We start from the raw sequence: 27,486 nt of genomic DNA, 5'->3' as shown, positions 1-27,486 counted from the left end.
TTCACTACGGTGGTAGATACAACAGAGTACCGCACAACTTTCCAAAAAGGTGGACAGTACAGTGGATCACATGATAGTGATACTCACTTACCATGATCACTGCAGTGGAACCAGACACCGTCTCGAGTCTCGACTCATAAACTTAATATTCTTAATATTTCTTTTTTATGCGCTAATTAGCGCTAGATGGCGCTAGCTATCGCGTTTACACTATCGAAAAGAACCCACAAAACTACTATCAAAACGGTCTAAAATATGTATCTTTGAAACTAAAGGGATGTAAGACCGCCAATCCGGGGCTCCAATTAACCACCTAACTCCAATTCTATACTGGACTGACGTTACGATCGAGAGGCATCTGCTCTCTGGGATGGTCAGCAACTCTGATGGCCTATCGAGTTTCGAAGAAGCAGATCAAAGGTATCAAAGGCAGGATCGTACCATTGGTGGATTTATTGCACCTTACCCTTGCCAACCGCGTAACTAAATGGTAAACCGTTAAAAAGTAAACGGTAGGCGGCACAGTAAAAATTTGAACTGAAACAATCGGTTCTTAAAGTTATTCGATTAGTTAGATTTTTCCTTGGTCTAGACGTGAGAAAGATTTGAACACCAATCTTCGGCATTACATTGGTCCGAATTTAATGAGTCAGAATTGGTCAGAATTTAAAGAAAAGTCTTGCTCCAGAATTTTGCTTGACCACCTTATTATGGTTCCACCGCAGTGACCATGGTAAGAGGTATCATGGTAAGTAGTATCACTTACCATGGTAAGTGAGTATCACTGACTGGTAAGCGAGTATCACTATCATGTGATCCACTGTACTGTCTACCTTTTTGGAAAGTTGTGCAGTACTCTGTTCATCTACCACCGTAGTGTCGTACTGTACTCACTATAGTTTCCAATAACCGTAACAAATCTTCGAATTTAATCACGTGCAAAGTTAAGATAGAAACAAGAAAGGTTTAAATTTTGGTCGAATAATTAAGATAACCTTTGCTTTTCAGGATATCTGGAACTGAGTGATAATATGATGAAAGGAGTGATAAGCAGATACAATACACTTGAGCAAGCCAACGCCTCCCTTTTACAAGAACTTATGCAGAAAGATGACTCGGTTAGTACGCTCACAATCATTGACCCGCTCAAGAGAGCGAAAAAGAAACATATTAAATTTTGTTTTTGTTGTAAAGGATTTCGTAAGTTGCACGCTCAATGTTGGATAAGTTTATGCTTTAGATGTTTTAAGTTTTAAGTTTAACCAGATAAATATAAGCAAAATATCTAGACTTTTGATTTGATGAGCATATCCTGAGTTTTTATCTTCAATCACTCCGGTCAAGCTGTATGCAAGAAGTCAATAAAACAATAAAACTTGGCCAATAAACTAGCGGATAAATCAATTTCATACTTCATAGGGTCCTGTAATGTATAAGGCAAGGTTTTACCCCCCTCGCGATCATAACTCACAATCGTCTTCGAGATCAACTCAACGCATTAAAATTTCGCGTGTTAATTTTAAATGAAATACCAATAATAGGTTTTACACACAGTTGAGCGATGTTCATACCAATGTCGAAATGTCTTTGAAATTGTAACTTTGAACCTTATGACTCAACAACTTTTAAACTTATTTAAGGTAAATTTTATCACACGGGATAATAACTGCGTTCTTACGGGATGACTTCTGATCACTGGTGCTTTAGCTTAGGAAGTTTAATTTCATGCTAGGAACTTAACATTTGGCTTCATTCAATCTGTCTAGAAACTCAGCTAAAGTTATGAAAATTCATTGCACAGGTATTTGGTGTACCTCAAATAGTTGGTTATAAAATTAAAACGGTTGACCTCAACCAGAATTATTTAATATTCTACAAGTTGGATTTACAGGGAAGATATAGATTAACTATCAAACCCGTGTCGAGTAAATTTTCTGACATTCGACAGTCTGGATTTAACTTTCTTGTGCATTGCAGGAGTAATTAAATAAAATGACATAATTATTAACATAATTAAATAACATGACATAATTTATCAAAACTAACTCCTTAACTCAACACCATTAACGGGGGTAGTAAGTACGTGACAGAATAATTTTTCTAGGTAACTGGTAACTCATAACTGGTAACTGGTAACTGATAACTGGTAACTGGTAACTGGTAACTGGTAACTGGTAACTGGTAACTGGTAACTGGTAACTGGTAACTGGTAACTGGTAACTTTGAAACCCTCGGTTTAGGTTCCAGTTACCTGATCAACATATCAGCAGTACATTTTAAACGTGTAGTTCGGTTACCAAGTCGGATATCAAAGTGCAGGAGCTAGCAAGTAGGTTCTTAAATAGCTCTTGAGTATCGGGTGCGAAACTGACTTATTTAGCCCGATATTCTGACAGTTGAGAGAGCTCATCAGGGGTTACGAGGCTCAGTGACCTGGTCGAGCATGTTGAGCGAGGTTACGGGGTTCTCCTCGTAAATTTCCTGGCTGGATTCTCGGGAATAAGTAATTAGTATTAGTTCATGGGATCTAACTTCCGCGGTCACTAAGAACTGAAGAAGTTAGGAGCGTGATCTGGAGAACTATCTACATGGACCATGCCTGCTACATTTCCTGCAATGAATAGTTTTGCCTATCATTTGGTTGCTGACGGAAGTTTCGAGATCAGCACTGATAACCTCTGCGTTGAGAAAGTTCTCTTGATGAATCTGAGGCATGGACTCCAAATGAACATTTTGAAAAGCGCCCAAATGAATTCTATACTAGATCATTATGAAAACCAGTCCCAACTTTAGGCAAAGGGGGTAAACTATGGGTTCCTAACTCCAATGAGTCCAACAGCCTCTGTACTGGGTGCAGGTTAAGAGTAGCTGGATCATTTTGGACAACATACTACTTCTGACATGATCTCTTTAACCTCAAGTTAGGTGCTCTGGTTATGCAGTTTTAAGGGCAGCTTCTCAGTTATTTGATTCGTTGAGCTCAAAGCTTGGTTCGACCTGCACCGGTACATCAGCTTATCATCTGGCGTGAAACCTCCGCGTGACACGATTTAGTATCACGTGACACGATTTAGATCACTTTTTGATTAAATACCAGGACCATTTAGGAGAATTCTAGTTTTATTTACGGGGATTTGGCTATTTCATCTAACCAAACTAACTATTACATGTAAATATAGTGTGGATAAATGCGAATATATATTCTAAATAACTGATAAACTATTACAAGTATTAAAAGTATTAAAAGTTTCGCAATTTTAAAATTGATAAATTTTCGTGCGACAGCTACATATATCTAAAATTGTCAGAGCTGTTGTTGCCCGGACAGTGCTGGCAGTCCTTATGACCAGTTTACAAAAGAATAAAAGTTATATAAATAATATTGCAATATTTTAAAGCTCAAACTGATATTAACATTGGTGTTGAGCTCATGGGCATAGTAAAAAATCAAGGAAATTGGTGACAAATTGGTGACAAATTGGTGACAAATTGGTGACAAATTGGTGACAAATTAAGGAAATGATGATACCCCAGCACCACAGATAGACAAAGCACAGCAAGATCTGGCTGAGTTGAACAAGAGTAAAACTGACGAAGTACTGGGCTACAACTCCACCATCGCGGCTCTGCATACCAAACTGGAAAAGTAAGTCAGCTTTAATTTTGAGCCTGAATTTCTTGATGAATTGAGTCGTGACTGTTTGATGTTTTGGTCAGATGAAAATTTGTTTGCCGTGAGGACATATTTTGCCCTTGGAGCGTTAGTAACAAATAAGTAATAATAATTACCGTTAAGAATTTCATTTTGCAACGGTGTGGTCTGATTACTCCCGTGATCTTGTTTCTGCAAGTCCACACCCTTTCATCCTACCATATTACCGGCAGCTTAACCATACTGCAAAAGTCCAAGCTGTTCCCTAATACGCTAATACGTCCCTGATTGTTAAAGGTCTCGTGATAATATAAGAACTTGCTCAATTCTCAAAGTTTGGGAAATGAAATGAAAAATCAGATGATGTAATGTCCACGAAGATAAATAAATGTCAGAATAGTAAATTTAAGACTTTCACTCTTAGTTCCACTGTTTAAGTATTTAAGCTCAATTATCTCTGATTGCTTAAATGTCTCACGATAATATGATTATGAGAACTTGCTATAGAAGAACTTAATTCTTAAATTGTGACATGAATTCAGATGATGTAATGTCCAACCAGATAAATTTATTTCGAAATGGGAAAATAATAAATAGAAGAATCTCGTAGTTATGCTGTTTAAAGACCAGCTTTTATTAATTAATATTATTTGGGTAAACCGCAGTTGAGATATGGCACATTCTGACAGCTTGTACCAGCAAACCACTCCCCGTTAAGAAAGTTTGTGATGGAACTTCCTGACAGCTTTACTCGTCAATCCCTATTCTCGAACGTTCCAGCAGTAAAATTTACAACACAGTCCATTAAGAACTGGGCAGTATCAAAGTAGCCCGACAGGTGTTCCCGAACAGGTGTTCCAAGAACTGTTAGTGTCAAAGCCTTTAACATTAAAGCCTTTAATAAAGCTGGAGAGGTATGTTAGGGAGGAGATTTGGGAGGTAATGTTTGGTAAAAGAGATGTGAATATCTGCTTAACCGAACATGCGCAACAGAACAAGTGTTATCAAATAATAATGTGGGTAAATGCGCAGGTGTTATCAGATGACGCATAAAAAAGAAGAGAAGACTGTGCGACAGAAGATTCATCACAGAAATCAGGTAACTTTGATTGGTCACGTGACGTTTTCTTATCAAGCGACAGTGGTGAGTGGCGTAACGAAGGACCCCGCTGTGGGGGGGGGGGGGGGGGGGGGTCGTTTGTGAGGCAATTTGAAAAAATTTAACTGAGGTACTAGCAAAACTTAAGGACGCCAAAAGGGGAGGGGGCGCCAACAGGGAGGCGAATTTTCGGCGGGGGGGGGGGGGGGCACCAACAGGCAGCGTTACGCCACTGTCAAGCTATCGTTAGATAAGATTAAGATGGATTGATTCATTTCAAATCAGTATGAGATGTTCTCGATTTATAGCCCAGTGATTTGGTAGCACAATAGGCTTTATGAAAAAGATCGACTGTAGAGTGATTTAGCACGCTCGGCCGTGAGATCAGCGTGATTCGGAATCAGCGTGATTCGGAATCAGCGTCCGAAAATACATCGATTGAAGTTGGTTTCAACTGTCGGGGGTCCTTTTAGAACAATCTCGAAGATCGACTGTAGAGTGATTTAGCACGCTCGGCCGTGAGATTGATCTTTATGGTCACGTGATATTTTAAATGATTTGTGTTAGCTTTAATTAAACTGCTCTCAGTGTCAGCTATACGGTCAACTGGAGCTGGCGATAAAGAACATCGTTGAGATGAAGTGTCGAGCAGTAAAAATAAAACCGGGGCAACCCCCTCACACTTTGGTGGAAAAACTCTCTATCATCGAGGTAATTAATTATTTGTGATAATTAATTAAAAAGGGTCATTTGCCATGGTGCACAAATTCTTGTGCTAATTAATTAAAAATCACCACTTGCAAAGTAATATGAAAACGTTTATCAATCAGAGTCAGGACTGGCTGATGATTATTGTCGACCTAAAACTAAACATTTACATCTTTCCAGGCGTATCTAACTGAGCGAGAGTCAGTATTCAAGATCTCACAGGAGGCGACGACTCCAGCATCAAGTCCAGGCCCTGCCTAAATCCCAGACTATGTCAAACAAAAGTTTTATAGAAAGTCAGAGAGATCTTAAATATTTCCAGAATTTTAGAATTTTATATGGCCCAACCAAAATAATTTTATATACTAATTGTATAAATATAAACACGACGGTCGCCCTTGCCATCAATTTTATCTGCTGGCATTGAGATTCTAGTCTGGGCTATTCCCCGATTTCATTAAAAACTTTGTATTCTTTCTTAGATCACACCAAGGTTCCGTCCTGTACGTTTTGTTTGATCTTCGATCATATCACTGTTTTAGTTTGGTCATGTCATGCTTGATTTAATTGTTACTATTAATTAACTATGCTTTGGTCTTATGTGTTACAGTGTTATGGGAGACAACTCCAGAACGTACACAGCCAAGTGAATTAATATTATTTTTCGTTCATTGTTGGTTCTTGTTTTATAAGATTTGTGTATTTGATTTTAAGGGCTTTGCTAATTAAATAATCAGAGCAAAACTACGAGTCACACATTTGAGGAATGTTTTCCCCCGTTGAGATGAGATAAACTAAATTTTTAAATAATTCAAACGAATGGTAATTGGTAAAGGGTCTGCGACCGGTCCTGTCGATATTTGACCGTCGAAATTTTGTCGGATCTGAGATTTTATTGTTCGACTACAGATATGCTCTGGGTGTGTAAACAGCTTTTGAGTATGTAAATAACATACCTGCAATGATAATGCAGAGTCTTTCGAAAAACTTAACGTGTAATTTATAATTTAAATGTTATCAGCAAAGTTGTTTTTGCAACGATAAATCGATTCAACATGAGAGAAAATGGTGTTTTAAATTGTTTGAAAATATGCATATAAATTCATTTGTTACATCGCTTCCTGTTGATATAAAACTCTGTAAAATAAAACTCTGTAAAATAAAAGGAACTGAGATCTGGCAACACAAAAGCAACGATAGTGTCAGTGATACTATACGATATAACTAGACACTTGCAAATATCAAATAAAATAGAAAATAGACAATAATCTACCATGCATGCAATAACACTAACAGCTGCAAATATAAAGACGAAAACTTAATGTACGTGCGTGTCTATAATGAAAAAATGTAATTAATTATAAAGTCACAACTCTCTGGTATCCAATGGGAGTTATAACATTTACATATTGCATATTGCATATGCCTATGGCCCCAAAAAGCTGGCCGTTAAAAGTTCGAAATAACAATAGTAATACGATTACGCTAAAAGCATGAAATTTAAAGGCTGGGTTTATATTTTATAAGAATTGATTGAATATCAATCCCATGCGGGACTGAAATTACGAATTGACCAATTCCCAATTAAATTGAAAACACAAAACGTGACGTTCATGTGTGATGCAATGTGACGTTACATGAAACGAAAGGAACATTTTACAATACCATATTTTACGTACCAATAGAATCGAAAGTTGTGGATATTTAATTTTAACCCGCTTATGGCCCAGTGGTGCAACCCGATCTTGCGATCAGATCCGAGAAACATTATTTGCTTTGATGCGCGGCCCAGTAGTAATATAATGCATCGCGCTTTCACTTAAAGTTAACCATGATCACTTTTGACATTTGAGGTTAGATTACCTTACGTTAAATTAGGTTACGTTGCCTTTTGTAGCACAATGCACTACTGGGCCGCGCCGCGCATCAAATACAAAATAATTTGTCTCGCATGACGCAACCAGTAGATCGACGAGATGCACCATTGGGCCTCGTCAAACTATAGCTGCAAAGGATTGACATAGTGAATCAAAGTTGCCTCACGTTGTATGTTCAATGCTGTAGACTCGCGCCGCGCACGAATGCGCGGCTGTATCGTGACTTTCACCCCGGCCCACTGAATGAAATGTCAATGCACAATGCATGGTGCATGGTCACGACCTTCACGCATAGCCATATGTCTACGCGTACTGCGTGACGCGCTTGTTTCACAAATTCACTTTGTTCCTTTGCCGCCTTCGGCGGTCGCGCGCTACTGCAAGCGAAATCAGAAGGCTCTGGTTAGAGCAAGTCACGACCAACGACGTGATACAATTATGAGGCACATTAACAAAAGCTACTCACACGCAATTGTGCTTAATTTCACGGAGAAGAAAAACAATAATGCAGCCAAGTTTTGTCATACGTTGTATGACCCGCCGCGCACGAAGTGCGCGGCTCCCCCTGTATCGTCAGGACGATATAGTGATCAAACGACCGTGGGAGTCACAACGCGAACGTGATACAAGCCAAGTTGACAGTGGACGAGAACTTAATTGAAAATTAGTCTCTTGTTCATTAGAACGAAATGTGATAATAGTTTAAAAGTATATCGGGCTACTACAGCTGCTGCAAGGTAAACAGTGGGGGTCCGAAGTCGAAAGCGTTTCATTTGTAATTGTAGCGCGATGCGTTACTGTGCCGCGCCGCGCACGTTCAATGAGGCTTCTCACAGCGACACACTCTCTAGATCGGCGAAATGCGCTACTGTGCCGCGCCGAGCTGAGATGAATTGACATTATCAATTAAGCGTTTCATAATCTTAACTTACACAACTTTGAAATTTTGAATCGCCTAGTTGTAGCGTAGTTGTAGCGCGGTGCACTACTAGCAACTTGTCATACATTGTATGACCCACCGCGCACGAAGTGCGCGGCTACTCCTGTATCGTCAGGACGATAGTGAAACGATTGACGGATGTTACTCGTCTAAATTTCTTCGAAGTAGCGCGCGCCGCTTTCTTCTCGAACGGCACGAGCTACGAAGTAGCGCGCGCCGGGCCAGATCATTAACAATGGTCAATGAAACGACCGTGGAGGTCACAACGTGATACAACTAGCAACTAGACTGTGTACTGGGCTTGCTCTATCCAGTGTCCAGAGCCCTTGCGCTTGCAGTAGCGCGCGCCCACCTCACAAGCGCGCCCGCAGTGGCGCGAAAGCACATGGTTAAGTGAATCCTGGTAGCGCCGCGAATCCAATAATGCTTCTCGCAACGTCATGATGTACCACTGAGTTACGTCAATCTGCAAAGGATTGACATTGTCAATTAATAAATCGCGTAGTTGCACTTATAAGAACAGTAAAAGGAATCAACTATTATCAAGCAGCATCAAAGACTGTTTATTTCAACCACAAACATTTTCTGTGAGTCAGTATATGATGACTCCACTGAGTTTACTGTTGACTACGATAAACTTATTACAGCAGTCGGCACTAAATCAAATACATTTGGAGTACCTGGTGTTGAGACTGACGAGGAAAATATTGTCCAGAACCTATCCGGTACAAACAAGCACAACCTCTTCTTTTTAAAGCAGATTGAACATGCAAGATCTATCAGAAATTGAATGCTTTGAACGTGCATCAAGTCCATTTTGAAGTGAAGAAGAGAGTAAAACAAATTTTTTAGTAAAACAAATTTTATTTTATACCCACAATCAATTCATATTTAGTTCAAATATTTAAAGTCAAAATAACCATTTCACATAAGTGGTTATATTATAATAAAATAATTTGTGATAAATTAATAAATTAATTTACACTCAAAAATGAACAAAATATACACAATTTTTACCTAGTGCAACACTGGTTCAGCGCGCGGCTGATCGAAAAAGTTTGATTTGATTTACTAACTACAGTGTACAGCGTACATGAAAAAATTACTTACTGAATCTTTTAATACTAGACACATTTTAATTCAGATGTTGTTCAATGAGTTAGCCACAAAAATGTTCAAATTATGTAGGAGGGTAAAGGACACAATTGCTAGTAGTGCTTCTTTGTGCCCCTTCTTTGTGCCCGAAGAGAGAAAGAAGTTACTAACTTTTTGATTGTTGGTTGTGATCCTACTAGTATAGAATTTGCCAGTGAATTGTATGATTTTCTTCAATACGATGTAAGTAGATGGTATCCTGATCTGGCAAATAAGTACCACATTGTTGTTGTCGAGGCTGGTGAGTATCTACTTGGATCTTTTAGTGAAACTTTGTATACTTATTTTGAGAAGAAATTTGTTTCTGGGAACATAGTGACGTTAACAGGAGAATCGGCTCAAGAAGTCAAAGAAAACTCTGTTATTTTAAAATCAGGTGACATATTACCTGATGGAGTTTGTGTGTGGTCAACAGGAAATAAAAAGCTTGACTTTTTTAAAAGCCTTTATTTGCGACTAGATCGTCAGTGGCGTAACGAAGGGCCCTGCTGACCCCGCTGTGCAGGGGGGGGGGCGCCGTCTTAGGGGGGCGCCAAATCGTCCTTTGAATGTGGGACAATTTCGAAAACTTAACTAAAGTACTAGCAAAACTGCGCGTTTTGCTCTAGATACACACTTTTTTAGAGATTTTACCGGCGCATCCTCTTAAATCGCCTAATTTGTTCAATTTTAGGGAGGGGCACCAAAAGGAGAGGGGGCGCCAACAGGGGGCGCCTTTTCGGCAGGGGGGCGCCAACAGGCAACGTTACGCCACTGTAGATCGTGGGGGGATTTTGGTTGATAACTGCTTGAGGGTCCTTGAAAAAGAATATGTTTATGCTATCAGAGATTGTGCTTGGGGGGTATCCAATGGTGTAAAATGGTGAAAAATGGTGAAATTTGGAAAACCGATTCACCATAGAAATCATTCACCATTTTTCACCATTTTAATTTTACACCATTTTATTTATTTAAAAAAAATCAAATTGAAATATTAAATCTTTTCTTCTGGTAAGTTATATGACAATACCCAGAGCTCAGTTTTGATGAACCTTACTCGCCATGTTCACTATAAGTAACCAGTTTTGATGTAATTTTCTCATCATGATCACTAAAAGTTACTAGATTTAATGTACTTTTCTCACCATGTTCACCAAAAGTAACTAGATTTGATTTACTTTTCTCACCATGATCACCAAAAGTTACTAGAATTGATGTATCTTACTCGCCATTGTTCACTAAAAATGACCAGTTCCGATGTACTTTACACATCATGATCGACAAAAGTTACCAGTTTTGATCATGTACTTTACTCGCTATATTCACTAAAAGACAATAGTTGCCAGTTTTGATATACCTTTCTCACCATATTCACCAAAAGTTACCAGTTTTGATGTACCTTACTAGCCATGTTCACCAAAAGTTACTAGTTTTGATGTACCTTAAATTACCAGCCATGTTCACCAAAACTAACCAATTTTGATGTACCTTTCTCACCATATTCACCAAAAGTTACCAGTTTTGATGTACCTTACTAGCCAAGTTTAATAAAAGTTACTAGTTTGGATGTACCTTAGTTTACTTAAAGTTACCATTTTTGATGTACATTACTCGCCATGTTCACCAAAAGTTACCAGTATCAATGTACCTTTCTCACCATGTTCAGTGTTCACTAAAAGTTACCAATTTTGATGTACCTTTCTCACCATGTTCACTAAATTTTACGAGTTTCAATGTATCTTTTCGCCATTTTCACTTAAAGTTATCAGTTTCAATGTACCTTTTAGGAACCGACCGGAAATCCGGCTGAATCCAGTTCCGGCCGGATATCCGACTTCAAAATCCGGTTCCGGTTCCGGCTCCGGCTGGAAAAAAATTTGCCGGATTTTTGCCGGATTTCAGTTTTTTTTACCGAAAAAAAAAATCAAAAAATTATTTTCGGCTAATAATGAACAGGGTAGCCTGAATCGTGGAAAAAAAAGTGGTTTTCAGAAAAACTTTTAAAAAATTTTGACTTAGAAGTTTTTCGGTCCGAGTCGTTCTCGAGACGTACCTCCTGTATCGAGAGCTCCCGCTTCCGAGCTCGTGTTGCAAAGGGGAGGCCTGCCTTCCAAGATCACATTACCGGGGGAAACCTCGAGTCCAGAATTGTGTATCGATGGGTAGGTGCGGACTTCGAAAAACCGAAAAAATATTTTCGGCTAATAATGAACAGGGTAGCCTGAATCGTGGAAAAAAGTGGTTTTCAGAAAAACTTCGAAAAATTTTTACTTAAAAGTTTTCGGTCCGAGTCGTTCTCGAGACGTACAGCTCCTGTATTGAGAGCTCCCGCTTCCGAGCTCGTGTTGCAAAGGGGAGGCCTGCCTTCCGTGATCACATTACCAGGGGAAACCTCGAGTCCAGAATTGTGTATCGAGGGGTAGGTGGGTACTTCGAAAAACCGAAAAAATATTTTCGGCTAATAATGAACAGGGTAGCCTGAATCGTGGAAAAAAGTGGTTTTCAGAAAAACTTCGAAAAATTTTAACTTTAAAGTTTTCGGTCCGAGTCGTTCTCGAGACGTACCTCCTGTATCGAGAGCTCCCGCTTCCGAGCTCGTGTTGCAAAGAGGAGGCCTGCCTTCCGAGATCGCATTACCGGGGGAAACCTTGAGTCCAGAATACAGAATAGTGTATCGAGGGGTAGGTGCGGACTTAGAAAAAACCGGAAAATATTTTGGGCCACCTCCCTGGGCTAGCCCCCGGCTATAATCGCAAAATTGGCAGTATTTAATCTTCTGATTATGAAAACGAAATATGAAGGTCACGTGTTCAGGGTCTGGGTAGCTACTTAATTAGCTCATTACTGCAATCATGTGACTCAGCTCTAGACGCCAGACGGTGATTAGTACTGTACTAGACAGTGCCTGCTTACGAACAACCTTATTAAGCACCTCTGGTTGTAAGTCACGTGACCCAATGATACTCAGACTTGCATGAAAAAAAGGGAATTCGCACAAACGCGCTCAATCAGGGGTCTGGCAGCATATGCCAATTAGATATCATTTCTGATTATTACTCGTCTAGTGTCGTGACTCGTGTCTACTCGTGTTACATTGTGTCTGCTACGTACTGCTTGTTTAAGCAATGTCTAGTAGTAGATAGGAAGATTTGTAAGAAAAACTATATCTGTTCGGACGTTGAAGCCGCCCTAAGTCGAGTCGAGTAGTAGTAAATCTAAAACATCGTCCGTCTGGTTGTTCTACTCAGAAGAAAATGGGATCCCTTATGCAAGCTGCAAGAAGTGCTCGATGAAGATTAGGCGTGGAAAGGAAGGAAATTTTCCAGCAACATCCGGCAAAAACCGGCAAAATCCGGCTGCCTTTTATTTCACTCTGAAACCACCGGTTCCGGTCCGGCAAAATCCGGCTTGCCGGATTTGAGATCCAAATCCGGCTGAATCCGGTCCGGCAGCCAAAACCCCAATCTGGTCGGTTCCTAGTACCTTTCTCACCATGAGTTTATTGAGGACGAAAGTCACGTATTGATTGACTGTTTGCTCTACTCCTCAGTTAGGGAAAAATTCAATTTCCATCCCCAAAACATTACTGACCTAGCCGGTTTGCTCTCCAACAAAACTCTAGATCCTACCACACTCACTGCCACAGCAAGAGCAATCCATTCAATTCTCTCTGTGAACGAACAATATACAGCCTGTTATAAGAGCCCAGATTTCCACTCAAATACTGGCAAGTGCATAATGCTATAGGACCTTAAAATAAAATTGAACCATACAAACTCGATTTATTTATTTTTTCTAACTAGCATTATATATAACATTTCTAAATTATCCCTACACATTTGTAAATAATTAGAATTATTTCAGAATTAAAACTATTGTGTACTCAATAAAGTAATTATCACTTTTGTATCCTTGTATCCTTGTATCCTTGTATCCTTGTATCCTTGTATCCTTGTATCCTTGTATCCTTGTATCCTTGTATCCTTGTATCCTTGTATCCATGTTCACTAGTTTTGATGAAAAATCGTGATTGATACTTTCCGGATTGTAAAATCTAGACGTACTTTAAATATTATAATGAAACACATGTTTAATTGTTTCTTTATATCCTCAAAATCTAACGAAATATTGTTTTAGAGTGATAACACCAGGTCAAAACTAAAACTAGAAGGCAAATATACTCATCGAAAAATGGCGAAAAATGGTGAAATTTTACGATCTGGAAACCTGATTCACCATAAAAATCATTCACCATTTTACACAATTTTTCACCATTGGATACCCCCGGTTTAACTGGGCAAATATTTGTGATTTTCATTGGATAAGGCAAGGCACGTTATCAATGCCAAATTCCTTCACAATCGAATTTAAAATAAATGTACTTTAGATATCTCTTATATTTCAATACCTCAGAATGTCTAAAGACTGTAAGCAAGAGATCAAATCAGAGCAAATGGAGAACCCAGAAAAGTCAAACGGTTTCCTCTGCCCAATGTGTGGAGCACATTACTTTTCAGAAGACTACTTTGTTGAGCACATCAAAGAACATAAAACAATATCAAATTGTACAATAAAAGAAGAACTTATATCTGAATCAGATAAACCATCTATTTTTATCTGTCCAGTTTGTGCTGAACATGTTTATTCAGACACTCAGTTAATAGAACATTTAAAACAGCACCATGATCATAGCAGCTCAGAAGTACCTGACTACTTTGATACTTCAGATAACTTGATTGGAACAGATCGTCAGAGGACATTAGTTCTGTCTCCTAGTGAGAGTCCGCCTGTGCATATGAGAACTCACTCTGAAGAGAAACCCTTCAAATGTTCAGAGTGTTCATTTGCTGCAAGACACGCAAGTAATCTTTCTGTACATATGAGAACTCACTCAGGCGAGAAACCCTTCAAGTGTTCTGAGTGTTCATATGCTACAAAACAAGCAGGTCATCTAACTGTACATATGAGAACTCACTCAGGCGAGAAACCCTTCAAATGTTCTGAGTGTTCATATGCTACAAGACGAGCAGGTCATCTTACTGTACATATGAGAACTCACTCAGGCGAGAAACCCTTCAAGTGTTCTGAGTGTTCATTTGCTACAAAACAAACAGGTCATCTTACTGAACATATGAGAAGTCACTCAGGTGAGAAACCCTTCAAGTGTTCTGAGTGTTCATTTGCTACAAAACAAGCAGGTAATCTTACTCAACATATGAGAACTCACTCAGGCGAGAAACCCTTCAAGTGTTCTGAGTGTTCATTTGCTACAAAACAAGCAGGTCATCTTACTGTACATATGAGAACTCACTCAGGCTTTCTCTTCAAATGTTCTGAGTGTTCATATGCTACAATACGAGCAGGTAATCTTACTGTACATATGAGAACTCACTCAGGCGAGAAACCCTTCAAGTGTTCTGAGTGTTCATATGCTACAAAACAATCAGGTCATCTAACTGTACATATGAGAACTCACTCAGGCGAGAAACCCTTCAAGTGTTCTGAGTGTTCATTTGCTGCAAGACAAGCAGGTCATCTTACTGAACATATGAAAACTCACTCTGGGGAGAATTGATTCAAATGTTCACAGAGCTCCTATGCTGCAAGAAAAATGAGTGATCCTACAAGAAATATCAGAATCCACTATGGTGAGAAACTAAATGGGCAGTCCTGCAAGATGTTGTTCAGTTCTTGATAAGATGGCGAGACATTATGATTTGGTGCCTTTATTGACATTAAGTAATGGAGCATCGTCGTGGTTGTATCTGTTTGAAATCCCCCTGTAATCAGTTTTATAAATAGCTATTGTGTCAAAATTACACTAGAGCATAATGATTTGGAAACCCCCCCCCCCCCCCCTTCCCTCGGCTGAATACGTAATATGTGAACAACCCCTTATTGTGTCTGTCAGGTAAATCTTCCATCGTGATCAAAGTATCTTTTACATAGAATTCGTTATTGTATCTGTTTGTTTAATTTGTTGTTCGTCATACACACAAATATTGGCGGGTGGGGGGAATTCAATGGTGAAAAATGGTGAAATTTTACAATTTGGAAACCCTATTCACCATAAAAATCATTCACCATTTTTCACAATTTTTCACCATTTTAGTTTTTTATTTTCAAAGTATCAAATTGGAATATTAAATGTGTACCAAGGTCCAAGAGCTCAGTTTTGATGAACCTTACTCGCCATGTTCACTAAAGTAACCAATTTTGATGTACCTTACTCGCCATTTTCACCAAAAATTACCAATATCAATGTATCTTTCTCACTGCACCATTTTCACTTTAAGTTACCATGGGGGGCCCTACCATTTTCAATGTACCTTTCTCACCATATTCAGTGTTCACTAGTTTTGATGAAAAATGGTGATTGATAGTTTTGGTGAATCGAGTTTCGAGTTTTCGAATTGTAAAACCTAGACTTACTTTAAATTTAATGAAACACATGTTTAATTGTTTCTTTATATCCTCAAAATCTGAGTTAATAAACAACAATTTTTTTGGGAGTGATATCACCAGGTCAAAACTAAAACTAGAAGGCAATTATATTCATCGACAAAAATGGTGAAAAATGGCGAAAAATGGTGAAATTTTACAATTTGGAAACCCGATTCACCATAAAAATCATTCACCATTTTTCACCATTGGATACCCCCCTTGTGCTTGCATACAAGATCTACCATTGGCAATTCTTGCTCAGGTTGCGAATCAACACATTGTTTATACTTTGAAATGTTTTTGTTCATGCTTTCGCTCCAGTTTGCCCTGTCTACTCTTGGGTTAGGAAAATAGATTTGCGCATTTGCGATATAATGCTGTTTTTGACATGTTTTTTAAGCTGGACACTTTTTTGCTACGGAAGTAGTGCCAATCGATAAAAGTTGCCTAACTAAATTCAAAGATCATCATTTTCCGAGAATGATCCGTTTAGTGACAAGTTGAGCATGTTGATCTTAAATTACATTTTTTCTAAATCACATGACAAAAACCCTCTTTATATCAACCGTACTATTGTACCAGAATCTGTAACATATCACTGATTTAATATTGACATATTATTTAATAACGATTTAATCGTAGAATTATTTGAAATTGATTCATTATCATGATTAAGTAGAATTTAGAGCATGTCAAATATAAAATACTGTTTTACTGCATTTTCTGTATTCATGAATATTATACAATATAATCATGATCAGTGTTCAATGCTGATTAATTAAATTAGTATGTATGTATGTATGTTACATGACAAAAACATCAGATTGTACACTCTTCATGATCTTCAAACGATCATTACTCACAGCATAAGTAAACAATAAATCATGAAACACAATAAACACCAACCCACCACTCATACCTCCACCCATCAACCTCACAGTAAACCCCGCAACTTGTCGACACTCACCCTGGATCACACCCCGACTAAAAACAAGGTGTTAACTAATAATGTATTATATAAAAACAAGGTGTTAACTAATATTGTATTATATAAACTACAATAACATATCCCAGACTCCAGGTATTCAAGGAAAACTTGTCATTATGTCAGCCCCACTAACTCAACACAATTCCCCAAGGACAGCATGACAATAATGGCATGTTAACAAAGGTAGTGGAGTTGGTGCGGGGAGATGCTGGGTTCGGGTTCTCGGTTATTGGGGGCAGTGACACGTACCTGCCTCCTATGGTCTTCACACTGGCTCCCAGCAAACCTGCTCACAACTCAGGACAGGTGGGACTCTCTTGTTATTAATTTGTTTATTTTATTTTATATATAATATATTATCATGTTTTCTTCGTGTCCTTATTTTCTCATGTATGTCTATTTTTGTTTCTTTATTTCAACATATACTTAATCGACAAAGTCATCTTAAATTATTACATATAATAAGCTTGAACATTAGCACTTGAGCCTCTTCTTGCATCTGCTGTTCATAAAGGAAGTGTGATATCTGAAATTCGTGTTCTAGGAGTGATAAGGTCATTGTCAGCATTGATCCTGAAAATATTGACTCATGGTTTGTCAAAATTAGCTTTGTCTTGCAAACCCTACATTTGTCGAATGATAAAAATATTTATTGCAACAGTCCTTCGTTTGTAATTTATTTACGCCGTGTTATTATGTTTAGTGTCTACACTATCTACCCTCTTGAATAACATTTACACTGAGTTAAGTCATTACACTATCCTCGTATCTTTCGAACTTTACTAACGGAATGTATGTAATGTAAATAATAAGATATCTAGTCTGAATTCTAATCATGCCACTACTAAAAATAGCGCGATCCTCTGATCATAATAATATCATCATATCATAATAATATGTGCCTTCCGTCCTGTTTTTACATTCCTCGTTCGATATTACATTCCTTGTAAGTCGTTTGGATCTTTTAGTCTTCTTTACCTAATATTTTATGGCTAAGTGGCACAAAAACCTCTCTTGTTTTCCAAAAGTAAGTGTACATTTCCACCACAATACCAAAAGTAAACTGTACGAACTTTGTTACACTTGCTATCAACAGGGTGTCAGCTTATCATGGGCTTATCTGGGAATTATGTTGTGACATACGTCAACCATAGTTTCAATGAGTTAATCTGATTTGCGGATGTTTAATATTCTATTGTATAGATGCTTGGTTTTAGTTCGATTGGCGCCATTAATTTATGTAATCATTTGTGAGATAATATCAACTAAACATATTGTGTTCAGTGGAACAGTTTGATTGTGCCAACATTGTGCCAACATTTACAAATGTAATGTGTTTCAGGTGGAGAAAGGAGATAGGATCCTGAACGTTAATGGCATGTCCGTGTCGGACTTGCCATCTAAAAACGGTGAATATTAATAATTTTAACGTTCTCTTCATTGGATATTAATAGTTTTCACGTTCTTTTTACTAACTGTGAATAGTTTTAATAGAAGCAGTTTTTGTACTCGGTAAAATTGGAACACAGTGTCGTAAGTAATAAGTCTGGCTTCTTATTTTTTAGATAGCAAAACTTTTCAATGTTATGTTACCGTTCGCTTATATATCTGAACATGACATTCTTCAGACCGTTTGTTTGAAATAAAAATATTACCTACGTATAACGTAACACTGTAAATAATGTATCACGACGAAAATAACTTCTCAATTTTACAACTCTCAAATTATCACAAATATTTACACTCTCATGTAAATATATAATATATGTATATATTATAATATATATAATATTTAACTTCTCTCTCTGTCAGTTATACAGTTGATAAACGAGTCAGGAACGACTTTGAAACTGTCCTTACAAGACGGTCAGTTCAGTTGAAATTTGATTACTTTTTTACATTACTCTAATTATTACATATCTTACATTTTTTCAAATTTTGTAAATACTCAAAGTAAGATATCATAAAAATGTGGTAATCCTACACAGCAGCATTGAATCTGCGTCCTAAATCCAAATATCATATCAATAAAACAATAGCTCCTAAAACATTACAGCCTCAGGTTCTCCACTATTCATGATCATTTTCTCCCAGATCCTGATCTAAAGAGACGGTTGAACGCGTTTATCCAGGCAAAAGAGCGGGGGTCAGGTAGTCCTGCCCCGGCCCCAGCAGCTCCTACTGTTTCAGTAGAAGAAGTAGCACCTGTAAACACTGTTATCTCACCGGGCAGTGGGAGGAGACTCTACCAGCCCCGCTCCTACTCTAACCTCTCTAACGGTCAGTAGCAGTAGTTATTGTTGCTCCTACTCTAACCTCTCTAACGGTCAGTAGCAGTAGTTATTGTTGCTCCTACTCTAACCTCTCTAACGGTCAGTAGCAGTAGTTATTGTTGCTCCTACTCTAACCTCTCTAACGGTCAGTAGCAGTAGTTATTGTTGCTCCTACTCTAACCTCTCTAACGGTCAGTAGCAGTAGTTATTGTTGCTCCTACTCTAACCTCTCTAACGGTCAGTAGCAGTAGTTATTGTTGCTCCTACTCTAACCTCTCTAACGGTCAGTAGCAGTAGTTATTGTTGCTCCTACTCTAACCTCTCTAACGGTCAGTAGCAGTAGTTATTGTTGCTCCTACTCTAACCTCTCTAACGGTCAGTAGCAGTAGTTATTGTTGCTCCTACTCTAACCTCTCTAACGGTCAGTAGCAGTAGTTATTGTTGCTCCTACTCTAACCTCTCTAACGGTCAGTAGCAGTAGTTATTGTTGCTCCTACTCTAACCTCTCTAACGGTCAGTAGCAGTAGTTATTGTTGCTCCTACTCTAACCTCTCTAACGGTCAGTAGCAGTAGTTATTGTTGCTCCTACTCTAACCTCTCTAACGGTCAGTAGCAGTAGTTATTGTTGCTCCTACTCTAACCTCTCTAACGGTCAGTAGCAGTAGTTATTGTTGCTCCTACTCTAACCTCTCTAACGGTCAGTAGCAGTAGTTATTGTTGCTCCTACTCTAACCTCTCTAACGGTCAGTAGCAGTAGTTATTGTTGCTCCTACTCTAACCTCTCTAACGGTCAGTAGCAGTAGTTATTGTTGCTCCTACTCTAACCTCTCTAACGGTCAGTAGCAGTAGTTATTGTTGCTCCTACTCTAACCTCTCTAACGGTCAGTAGCAGTAGTTATTGTTGCTCCTACTCTAACCTCTCTAACGGTCAGTAGCAGTAGTTATTGTTGCTCCTACTCTAACCCCCCCAACGGTCAGTAGCAGTAGTTATTGTTGCTCCTACTCTAACCTCTCTAACGGTCAGTAGCAGTAGTTATTGTTGCTCCTACTCTAACCTCTCTAACGGTCAGTAGCAGTAGTTATTGTTGCTCCTACTCTAACCTCTCTAACGGTCAGTAGCAGTAGTTATTGTTGCTCCTACTCTAACCTCTCTAACGGTCAGTAGCAGTAGTTATTGTTGCTCCTACTCTAACCTCTCTAACGGTCAGTAGCAGTAGTTATTGTTGCTCCTACTCTAACCTCTCTAACGGTCAGTAGCAGTAGTTATTGTTGCTCCTACTCTAACCTCTCTAACGGTCAGTAGCAGTAGTTATTGTTGCTCCTACTCTAACCTCTCTAACGGTCAGTAGCAGTAGTTATTGTTGCTCCTACTCTAACCTCTCTAACGGTCAGTAGCAGTAGTTATTGTTGCTCCTACTCTAACCTCTCTAATGGTCAGTAGCAGTGGTTATTGTTGTTATCACGTTTACTGTCACTTGTTACAACAACAAGATACAACAACAAGATACAAGGGCAGGTCACTTGTTACAGTAATAGTTATATCAGTAATGTTGTCCCATCATGTGGTGGACATGTAATCTTGTTTTTGTTATATTTCGGGTTTCCCACTTTTACTTCACCAGCTCTACCACACTGAGAAGTAATAATAATAATGATACCTCATGACAGGAGGAAGCACAAGAAAGCCGGAGCCAGCTGCTGCCAGAGAACCAGAACCACCACCTGAACCACCTAACCTGGTGGAGGAAGATTCCAGAATACCATATAATATACCCGCTGATATTTCTCCCAATGTCTCCGCTTCCTCTGAAAAGTATGATTTCTCTTGCCATCATCTCATATCGAATAATTAAATAATTTGATGTTAAGCAATTCGAGTTTTCGAATAAAGGATTTTGCAATCATGAAGAAATTTCTAAGATTCTATATTTGGTCAAAATCTTGCAACTTCCTTCGATTTTTGACAATAATTCGTAATATAAATAGTGAGGGCACACACCCTCCCACAGTAGAAATGCAGAAATTTGCTCTCAGTTTATCCAACAAATGATAACTGTCGTCATGATAACTGTCGTCATGTTAACTGTCGTCATGTTAACTGTCGTCATGTTAACTGTCGTCATGATAACTGTCGTCATGTTAACTGTCGTCATGTTAACTGTCGTCGTGTTAACTGTCGTCGTGTTAACTGTCGTCGTGTTAACTGTCGTCATGATAACTGTCGGCATGATAACTGTCGTCATGATAACTGTCGTCATGTTAACTGTCGTCATGTTAACTGTCGTCATGTTAACTGTCGTCATGATAACTGTCGTCATGATAACTGTCGTCATGTTAACTGTCGTCATGTTAACTGTCGTCATGTTAACTGTCGTCATGTTAACTGTTGTCATGTTAACTGTTGTCATGTTAACTATTGTCACGTGTTCAGGTACAAGTTGCCAAATGATCACCTTTATAATGACCTGGACACAGCACGAGGAAACACAGGACTAAAACAGACCAGTCTCAGCTTCCTCTCCGAGGTGAGATCCAGGGTATCTACCATGTTACCTTTTAACAGGATTAATTAATTCAATTAAATTTTATAATTTATTAATAAATTAGACGTCCACATAATCAAGCCTTTTTGAGCTCTGCACTATACAAGGGACTGATAATATACCCATAGTCCGTGCCATGAAGCTAATAATGGTCCACATTGTGGCGAGCCCCAACTAAATACCTACCAATATCTGTGTTTTTGGAAGCCACTAAACAGTCAATGAAGACCCCACAGGACCAAGGTACCCCGACCCGGACCTACTCCGGACTACGGGACAATGACTCCCGGAACGAGACGGAGGTATTTGACGTTAATCCCACATTCACACCTCCACCCCCTCCCCCTGCTCAGCCCGCTAACGTTCCAGTGAGTCATTTGTTGTTGTAATTATTATTTAAATAACAGTTTCAGAGCACATTGACAAGAAATAATTGTATCCAAAGTATGTATAGTGCAGATTTAACGAGTATCTACATATTTTGGCTTCATTTAAAATAGTTTATTACATCATTGGCTACATAATTTACATAACTTATATTACTTATATATAAGCGTCGTGCTATGAGTCGCATTTTGGAGGAATATTTGGGCGGGTCATTGAAGTAATTCTTAACTTCAAGTATGTAACTAAACTTACTGCTCGGTGATTCTTTTTCTACAGAAGGACTCAACTTTAATATAATTATGACCATGAACTAACCAGTTGATAGATGAAACTTAGGATAATTTCCAAACTTACTCCTTCTTAAAAGCAATCATTAGTTTTTTAACAACAATTAATTAATTAATTAATTAGTTCTCTGAGCTGAAGATTGAAATGAAACTATCAGTTTGTTAGTGACTTACTTTACTTGATTTTTAAAGGCGGCTTCAGCGTGCGAGTAACTAGTTAACTAGTTAGTAACTCAAGAATCACCTAAAAAGTGGAGTTTCAAAGAGGCTGTGGAATGTGTATCCAACTCATTTATTAAGTGTTTCATAATTTCTATCTAGTAGATGATTAGTGGGCCATTGAACTGTTTAAAAAGTCCATAATCTTGCTATTTCAACACTAAGTCTCGCTTGAATGACTTTAATGTACATCTTTGTTGGGTATATTTTAATGTCGAAGCGTGTAATAAATGTTAGAATTTATTTATTTATTTATTATTAGTGACTTAACATCGAGCTAATGTCAACATTAAGTGTGTCCACAAGTATAGAGTTACAGTGTGTACAGTGTGGTTGTTTAACTCTCTTTAATCAGTAGCACTCAGCAAGTGTTGTAAGATGCTTGTTGTATTGCCTTATAAGGCAATGTTTTATATTTAGTTCTGAAAAATACGAACCTCCTACTGTCTGCAGCTCTACTTTAACTTCCACGTGACATATTTACGTCATATTTACGTCTAGATACCCAAAACATGGAACTACTTCATTAATCAGAGCTCCAAAAATAGAAATGTGGTTCCAACCCTTCTTCTGAGTACTTCCTACGAGTACTTCTGAGGACTGCAGTTGCCAAAGTGCTAAAATCTTACAACAGAAAAATGTTCTGTAGAAAGCAAACAATCACCATGTCTCCTAATCTTACCGACAACTTCTAGATAGATTAGTTGGTTTAAGTCAGTTAAAAGGTGATCATTGATTAGCTGTCATTAATCACCACAGTACACCAATTAGCCTTGATAAAGTTATAAAATATGTGTCAATGTGCTCTCTCCTGATATAATTAGTACATGTCGAGACTGCAACCAACCTTTATAATAATAACAGGCAATGCTCCCGTCTGATATGGCCACCACTTTGTTTAAAGACATTGTACAATATATGACAATTATACACGTAAACATTATGCTGTACAAAGTATGTACTGACTGTGTGAGTGTGTGTGTTCCGTGTGTGCATGGTATGTGAGTGATAGTTGTGCACGTGACTGTTGTACGTCAGGAGGAATGGTCACTGTACATGAAATAATGGTGTCAAATATTTGTGTGCTCATGGAGCCATGGATGTTAGCCGACTGTAGACAGTAGAGATGACAATATTTTCAGCTTTTGGTTGCGAATTCCGAGTGTTGGCGGAAGACGAAAACGTTATTGGTCACTAAAAATTGTCGAGATGTAATCAGGAAATGTACTACTATTTCATATTTCATATTGTGATTAATTTTATTCCTCTCCATAGGTGTACGCTAAAGTAAACAAGAAGCGATCAAACAAGTCGCCTCCCACCGATGATCGTCCGTTCAGCGGTATAGCACAAGTATACTCGCCTCCGCCTCAATACGAGACAGAACCATCCCTGCCTCCAGAACTGCCTCCAGAGCTTCCACCAGATATACCACCAAGGGTAAGGGTGGTTTCACAGTTTTAGTGTTAAACAATCAGGAGGCACTTCGGGTAGAGGATTAATTTGTTTTCGGTGCAGAGTGTAACCTTAGACTCTGCCAGCTCCTAATATGATATAAACCCATTCCATGCTCCAAGTTCCATACATTCCATTCCTTGTATGACCCATGAATACATGACCTCATTGTATTGTTTACATTGTCGCAAGCATATTACTCATTGCCTTTATAATTATGCATACTGGATGGCGTAAATCTCAATAATGAAAAGATTATACATGATAATGAAAAGGCAATGTTTTCAGGAGACTGCTGAAAGTTGCGCCAGAAGATTGTTTTATCAGGAAGGCTGCGTTCCTGAGGACGTCAGTTTCACCCTAGCTTCTGGGTAAATGAACACCAAATTTATCATTTTCAACTCCTCACTTAATTTACATGGATACGCGATCAATTTTGCACATTTTATCTGACTTTGTGTAACGCGCGGCAACATTGAGTCATGGTGCTTTAGTTGTATTCAAGCTTCTGCGTTATCACGCGCGTTTCTTTTTCGAGTCGAGTGCAATTTGCCGCCATCGAAAATAAGTTTCAAAACGATTAAATTTAATGTTGAGAACATGGCAGATTACGTGCGAAAACTAGTTGTTATATAAACCCTCGTGACAGTTCTCCGCCGTCGCCAAGGATGTCGTTTACCATGGGAATCAAGTGGAGTTCTAAGACCCCCCATAGCTAACATAAACGAAATATAATGTACATTTCAGAGTTCCATTTGATGTGGAGGTATCACAGTACTATATGCAGTATTTCAACTTCGATAACTATAAGTTAGACGATGCTGTACGGGTCTTTGTTGAAAGAGCTCCCCTCATAGGTTCGTCGTATGTTTGTTCGTTCGTTTGTTCGTCTTTCGAAAAACGTGACGTCACCAAATTGGCTTTTTAAAAACTTCAATCAATTACATTTTCCGGTTATTTTATAGCCTATTTTAACGACAAAATTCAGGAGAGAACTCGACGCGGGAGGCTATCCTATTCCACCTGAGTAAACACCTGTACGAAACCAACACAGCTCTCAGACAACAGCTACCTGGCCCTGGTAACACTTTTACCTTCAGTTTTAGTTTTAGTTTATCTGCTTCACCGTTTATACAAACACTACACAGTGTTTGCTATTTCAGATATACCTACATAATTTCAGATCATCAGTTAGATTTTATAAGCCCCCTCTGGATCTTGAATTTTAACTGATATTGGGATAAGTCTGTATCATTGTGTAATGCCTATAAATTATAATATCGTGACAGTAAACAGAGCTGACTCTGTTTGTTCCCCAGAGGAGATCCACACGTTGGTGTGCGCTCTGATGATGCTGAATACTGACCTACACGGCGGAATGGTGGACAGGAAGATGACTTACAACCAGTTTGAGAGTAACTTACGTAACACTGAGGCTAATGTCGGTAAGTTACAATTGTTAGAATCAATTATTAATAATATTACTAATATTACTTATTAGAATCAGTACGACTCTGTATGTAATATTAGATTTATAATAAAAAATATACGTTTATTTAGGGTAAGGCACATAATTTTGTCAGGGTACCTAATTTTGTCATTTTGCTCTGAAAAACTGCATCGGCTCGGAATTTCAGCTTGAAAGAAAAGGATTGTGTATATAAAGAAAGCTTAGACTTTGCTGAAACTGCTCGTACAAAGTTTAAGTTTCTAGCTCTTTTGCATCTGTGTCAAAAATGAAGGCGAAACTGTTAACCCGAAAAATAAATAAGATCCTTAAGGTTTTCTTAAGGAATTTTCAAAATTTTGATTTATTGCTATTTCAAAAGTAATTGAGCTAGCTTCATGCCATTGCATATTTCAAATATCTTCTACAGCAGAAGTATACGTACAAATTTTCAAGTCTCTAGCGCAATTATTGTTTAAGTTACAGAGGGTGACAAAATTAGGTTCGATTTTGCCAAAAGTACCTAATTTTGTCAAAAAAATCGACCTTTCTCAAATTTCTTGTAAATCACAGATTGTGTTGAAAATGGCCTTATACAACTATTCTGAAGTTTTTTTGCCCATAGGATATGTATAAGGCACTTATAACACTTATAATAGCATATTTTCGCCGAGAAATATTAGGTGGATAATCTGATTTTTTCAATCTAAAATGACTAACAAAATACAGACATGAAAATTTCAACCTAGGCCTAGAACCAATCGTTTTTCAAGATGCCAGTGGTTTCAGGGGCATTTGGGGCTATTTTCTAAGATTAGATACCCAAAAAGTGTCATCTTTTCATCAAGCTACAAAACTATGAAAACATCATATCTTTGGGATTTTTGAGGTCAATGTTGGTAAAAAAGCGCTCGAATGATGCATCCAGGTAGTCTAAAATACCGAGAAACGGTTACTTTTTGCACAATCTTCAAGTGACAAAATTAGGTTCGGGGTGACAAAATTAAGTAAAGTCACCTAATTTTGTCATTTTTTCAAAATAATTTTTTTGAACATCTTCAACCCCAGCAATTTCTATCATTTTTGTGTTAGAACTTGCCTAGACTGTCTACTATAACATGGTGGAGGTTTCATCTAAATCGGAATTTCAGACGAGGTTAAAACCCATGGTTTATATCAGGCAGTCGGAAAATTGCCAAAAAATGACAAAATTATGTGCTTTACCCTATGGCAATGAAGAGCGCAAGTGACAGTTTCAGCACTAAAAGTGACATTGTGATTAATTGTGACTTATTCAGATAAGGGAACACTGAAGGAGTTGTACAACGGGATCAAATCAAAACCCATAATTGTCAACACTGGCACACAAGAAGCCGAACCTGCAAAACCGGTCAGTAAAATATGATTTGATTGTTCAACTGTAAACTGTTCATATTAGTTTTTTGGGTTTCAAGACCGTCATTGTATGAACAAGGTATATCAAATTATGGAATAGTCGCCTCCCAATACCTTAAACGATAATATCGATATGAAAATAGCTTACTGATAAATACTCAAATTTATATTAACTATCAATTATCACGAACATCTAGAATGTTCACGAATATTTGATACTGTGTGTACTTTTACATATCATAATCGTTAGATGCGTCGACCATGTCCATCATCAGTACAGATAACGACTGGTAGAGATAACACTACTGATATGCAGCATGTCGTATGTAGTTTGCAGTTTTTCCATCTCTTATTCGTTGAAATAATCAAACAAAATCCTAATCCTTGTGCGTTTGAAAACTTGATATGCAATTCTTTGTGGGTTTTTCTTGTGAATTTTTCTCTGATCAAATTTCTCAGAACTCTATAGCTCACTTGCATCTATTAAAATTACAATAAGTTACACTGTTTAACATATTATGTTGATACTTTGTAATTTATATACAATTAAATGAATTACAATAAATAATAAGTATAACAAGTCATAGTCAATAATTGTGACACTATGTCTTGACTTATATTCTTTTTTCAAGTTTTAA

At 38.0% G+C, this 27,486-nt stretch overlaps 3 protein-coding genes across 3 annotated transcripts in view; 2 read left to right on the top strand and 1 right to left on the bottom strand.

Annotated features, from left to right (window-relative positions):
• LOC134823703 (uncharacterized) overlaps positions 1-6,519 on the top strand; it is an 18,724-nt gene extending 12,205 nt beyond the window's left edge. Inside the window, exons 4-8 of the mRNA XM_063835236.1 lie at positions 1,009-1,118; positions 3,543-3,646; positions 4,685-4,751; positions 5,340-5,462; positions 5,640-6,519. Coding sequence (XP_063691306.1) covers positions 1,009-1,118; positions 3,543-3,646; positions 4,685-4,751; positions 5,340-5,462; positions 5,640-5,720 — 485 coding nt within the window. The 3' untranslated portion in view covers positions 5,721-6,519. The remainder of the gene's footprint in view (positions 1-1,008; positions 1,119-3,542; positions 3,647-4,684; positions 4,752-5,339; positions 5,463-5,639) is intronic.
• Positions 1-27,486, bottom strand: part of LOC134823189 (polyunsaturated fatty acid 5-lipoxygenase-like) — a 1,185,970-nt gene that overhangs the window by 1,148,999 nt on the left and 9,485 nt on the right. The window lies entirely within an intron of this gene.
• On the top strand, positions 6,279-27,486 carry LOC134823702 (uncharacterized). Its single transcript, XM_063835235.1, has 18 exons — positions 6,279-6,288; positions 8,873-9,045; positions 9,492-9,894; positions 16,994-17,148; positions 18,185-18,251; positions 18,655-18,708; positions 18,937-19,122; positions 20,784-20,928; positions 21,547-21,640; positions 21,895-22,026; positions 23,827-23,991; positions 24,295-24,377; positions 24,754-24,863; positions 24,995-25,087; positions 25,326-25,451; positions 26,752-26,843; positions 27,099-27,170; positions 27,481-27,486. Exons 1-18 carry the CDS (start codon positions 6,279-6,281, stop codon positions 27,484-27,486), a joined length of 2,166 nt encoding a protein of 721 aa, XP_063691305.1.

This window comes from Bolinopsis microptera, chromosome 11, assembly GCF_026151205.1.
Source record: "Bolinopsis microptera isolate Bmic1 chromosome 11, MBARI_Bmic_1.0, whole genome shotgun sequence".
In the NCBI taxonomy this organism is placed as follows: Eukaryota; Metazoa; Ctenophora; class Tentaculata; order Lobata; family Bolinopsidae; genus Bolinopsis; species Bolinopsis microptera.
The sequence above is the reverse complement of the archived record's forward strand: the minus strand, read 5'-3'. Positions and strand labels throughout refer to the sequence as shown.

Coding starts and splice junctions, on each gene's coding strand:
- LOC134823702 (XM_063835235.1), top strand. Junction 25,088..25,325: donor ACAACAGCTACCTGGCCCTG/GTAACACTTTTA, acceptor TTTGTTCCCCAG/AGGAGATCCACACGTTGGTG. Junction 25,452..26,751: donor TAACACTGAGGCTAATGTCG/GTAAGTTACAAT, acceptor TGACTTATTCAG/ATAAGGGAACACTGAAGGAG.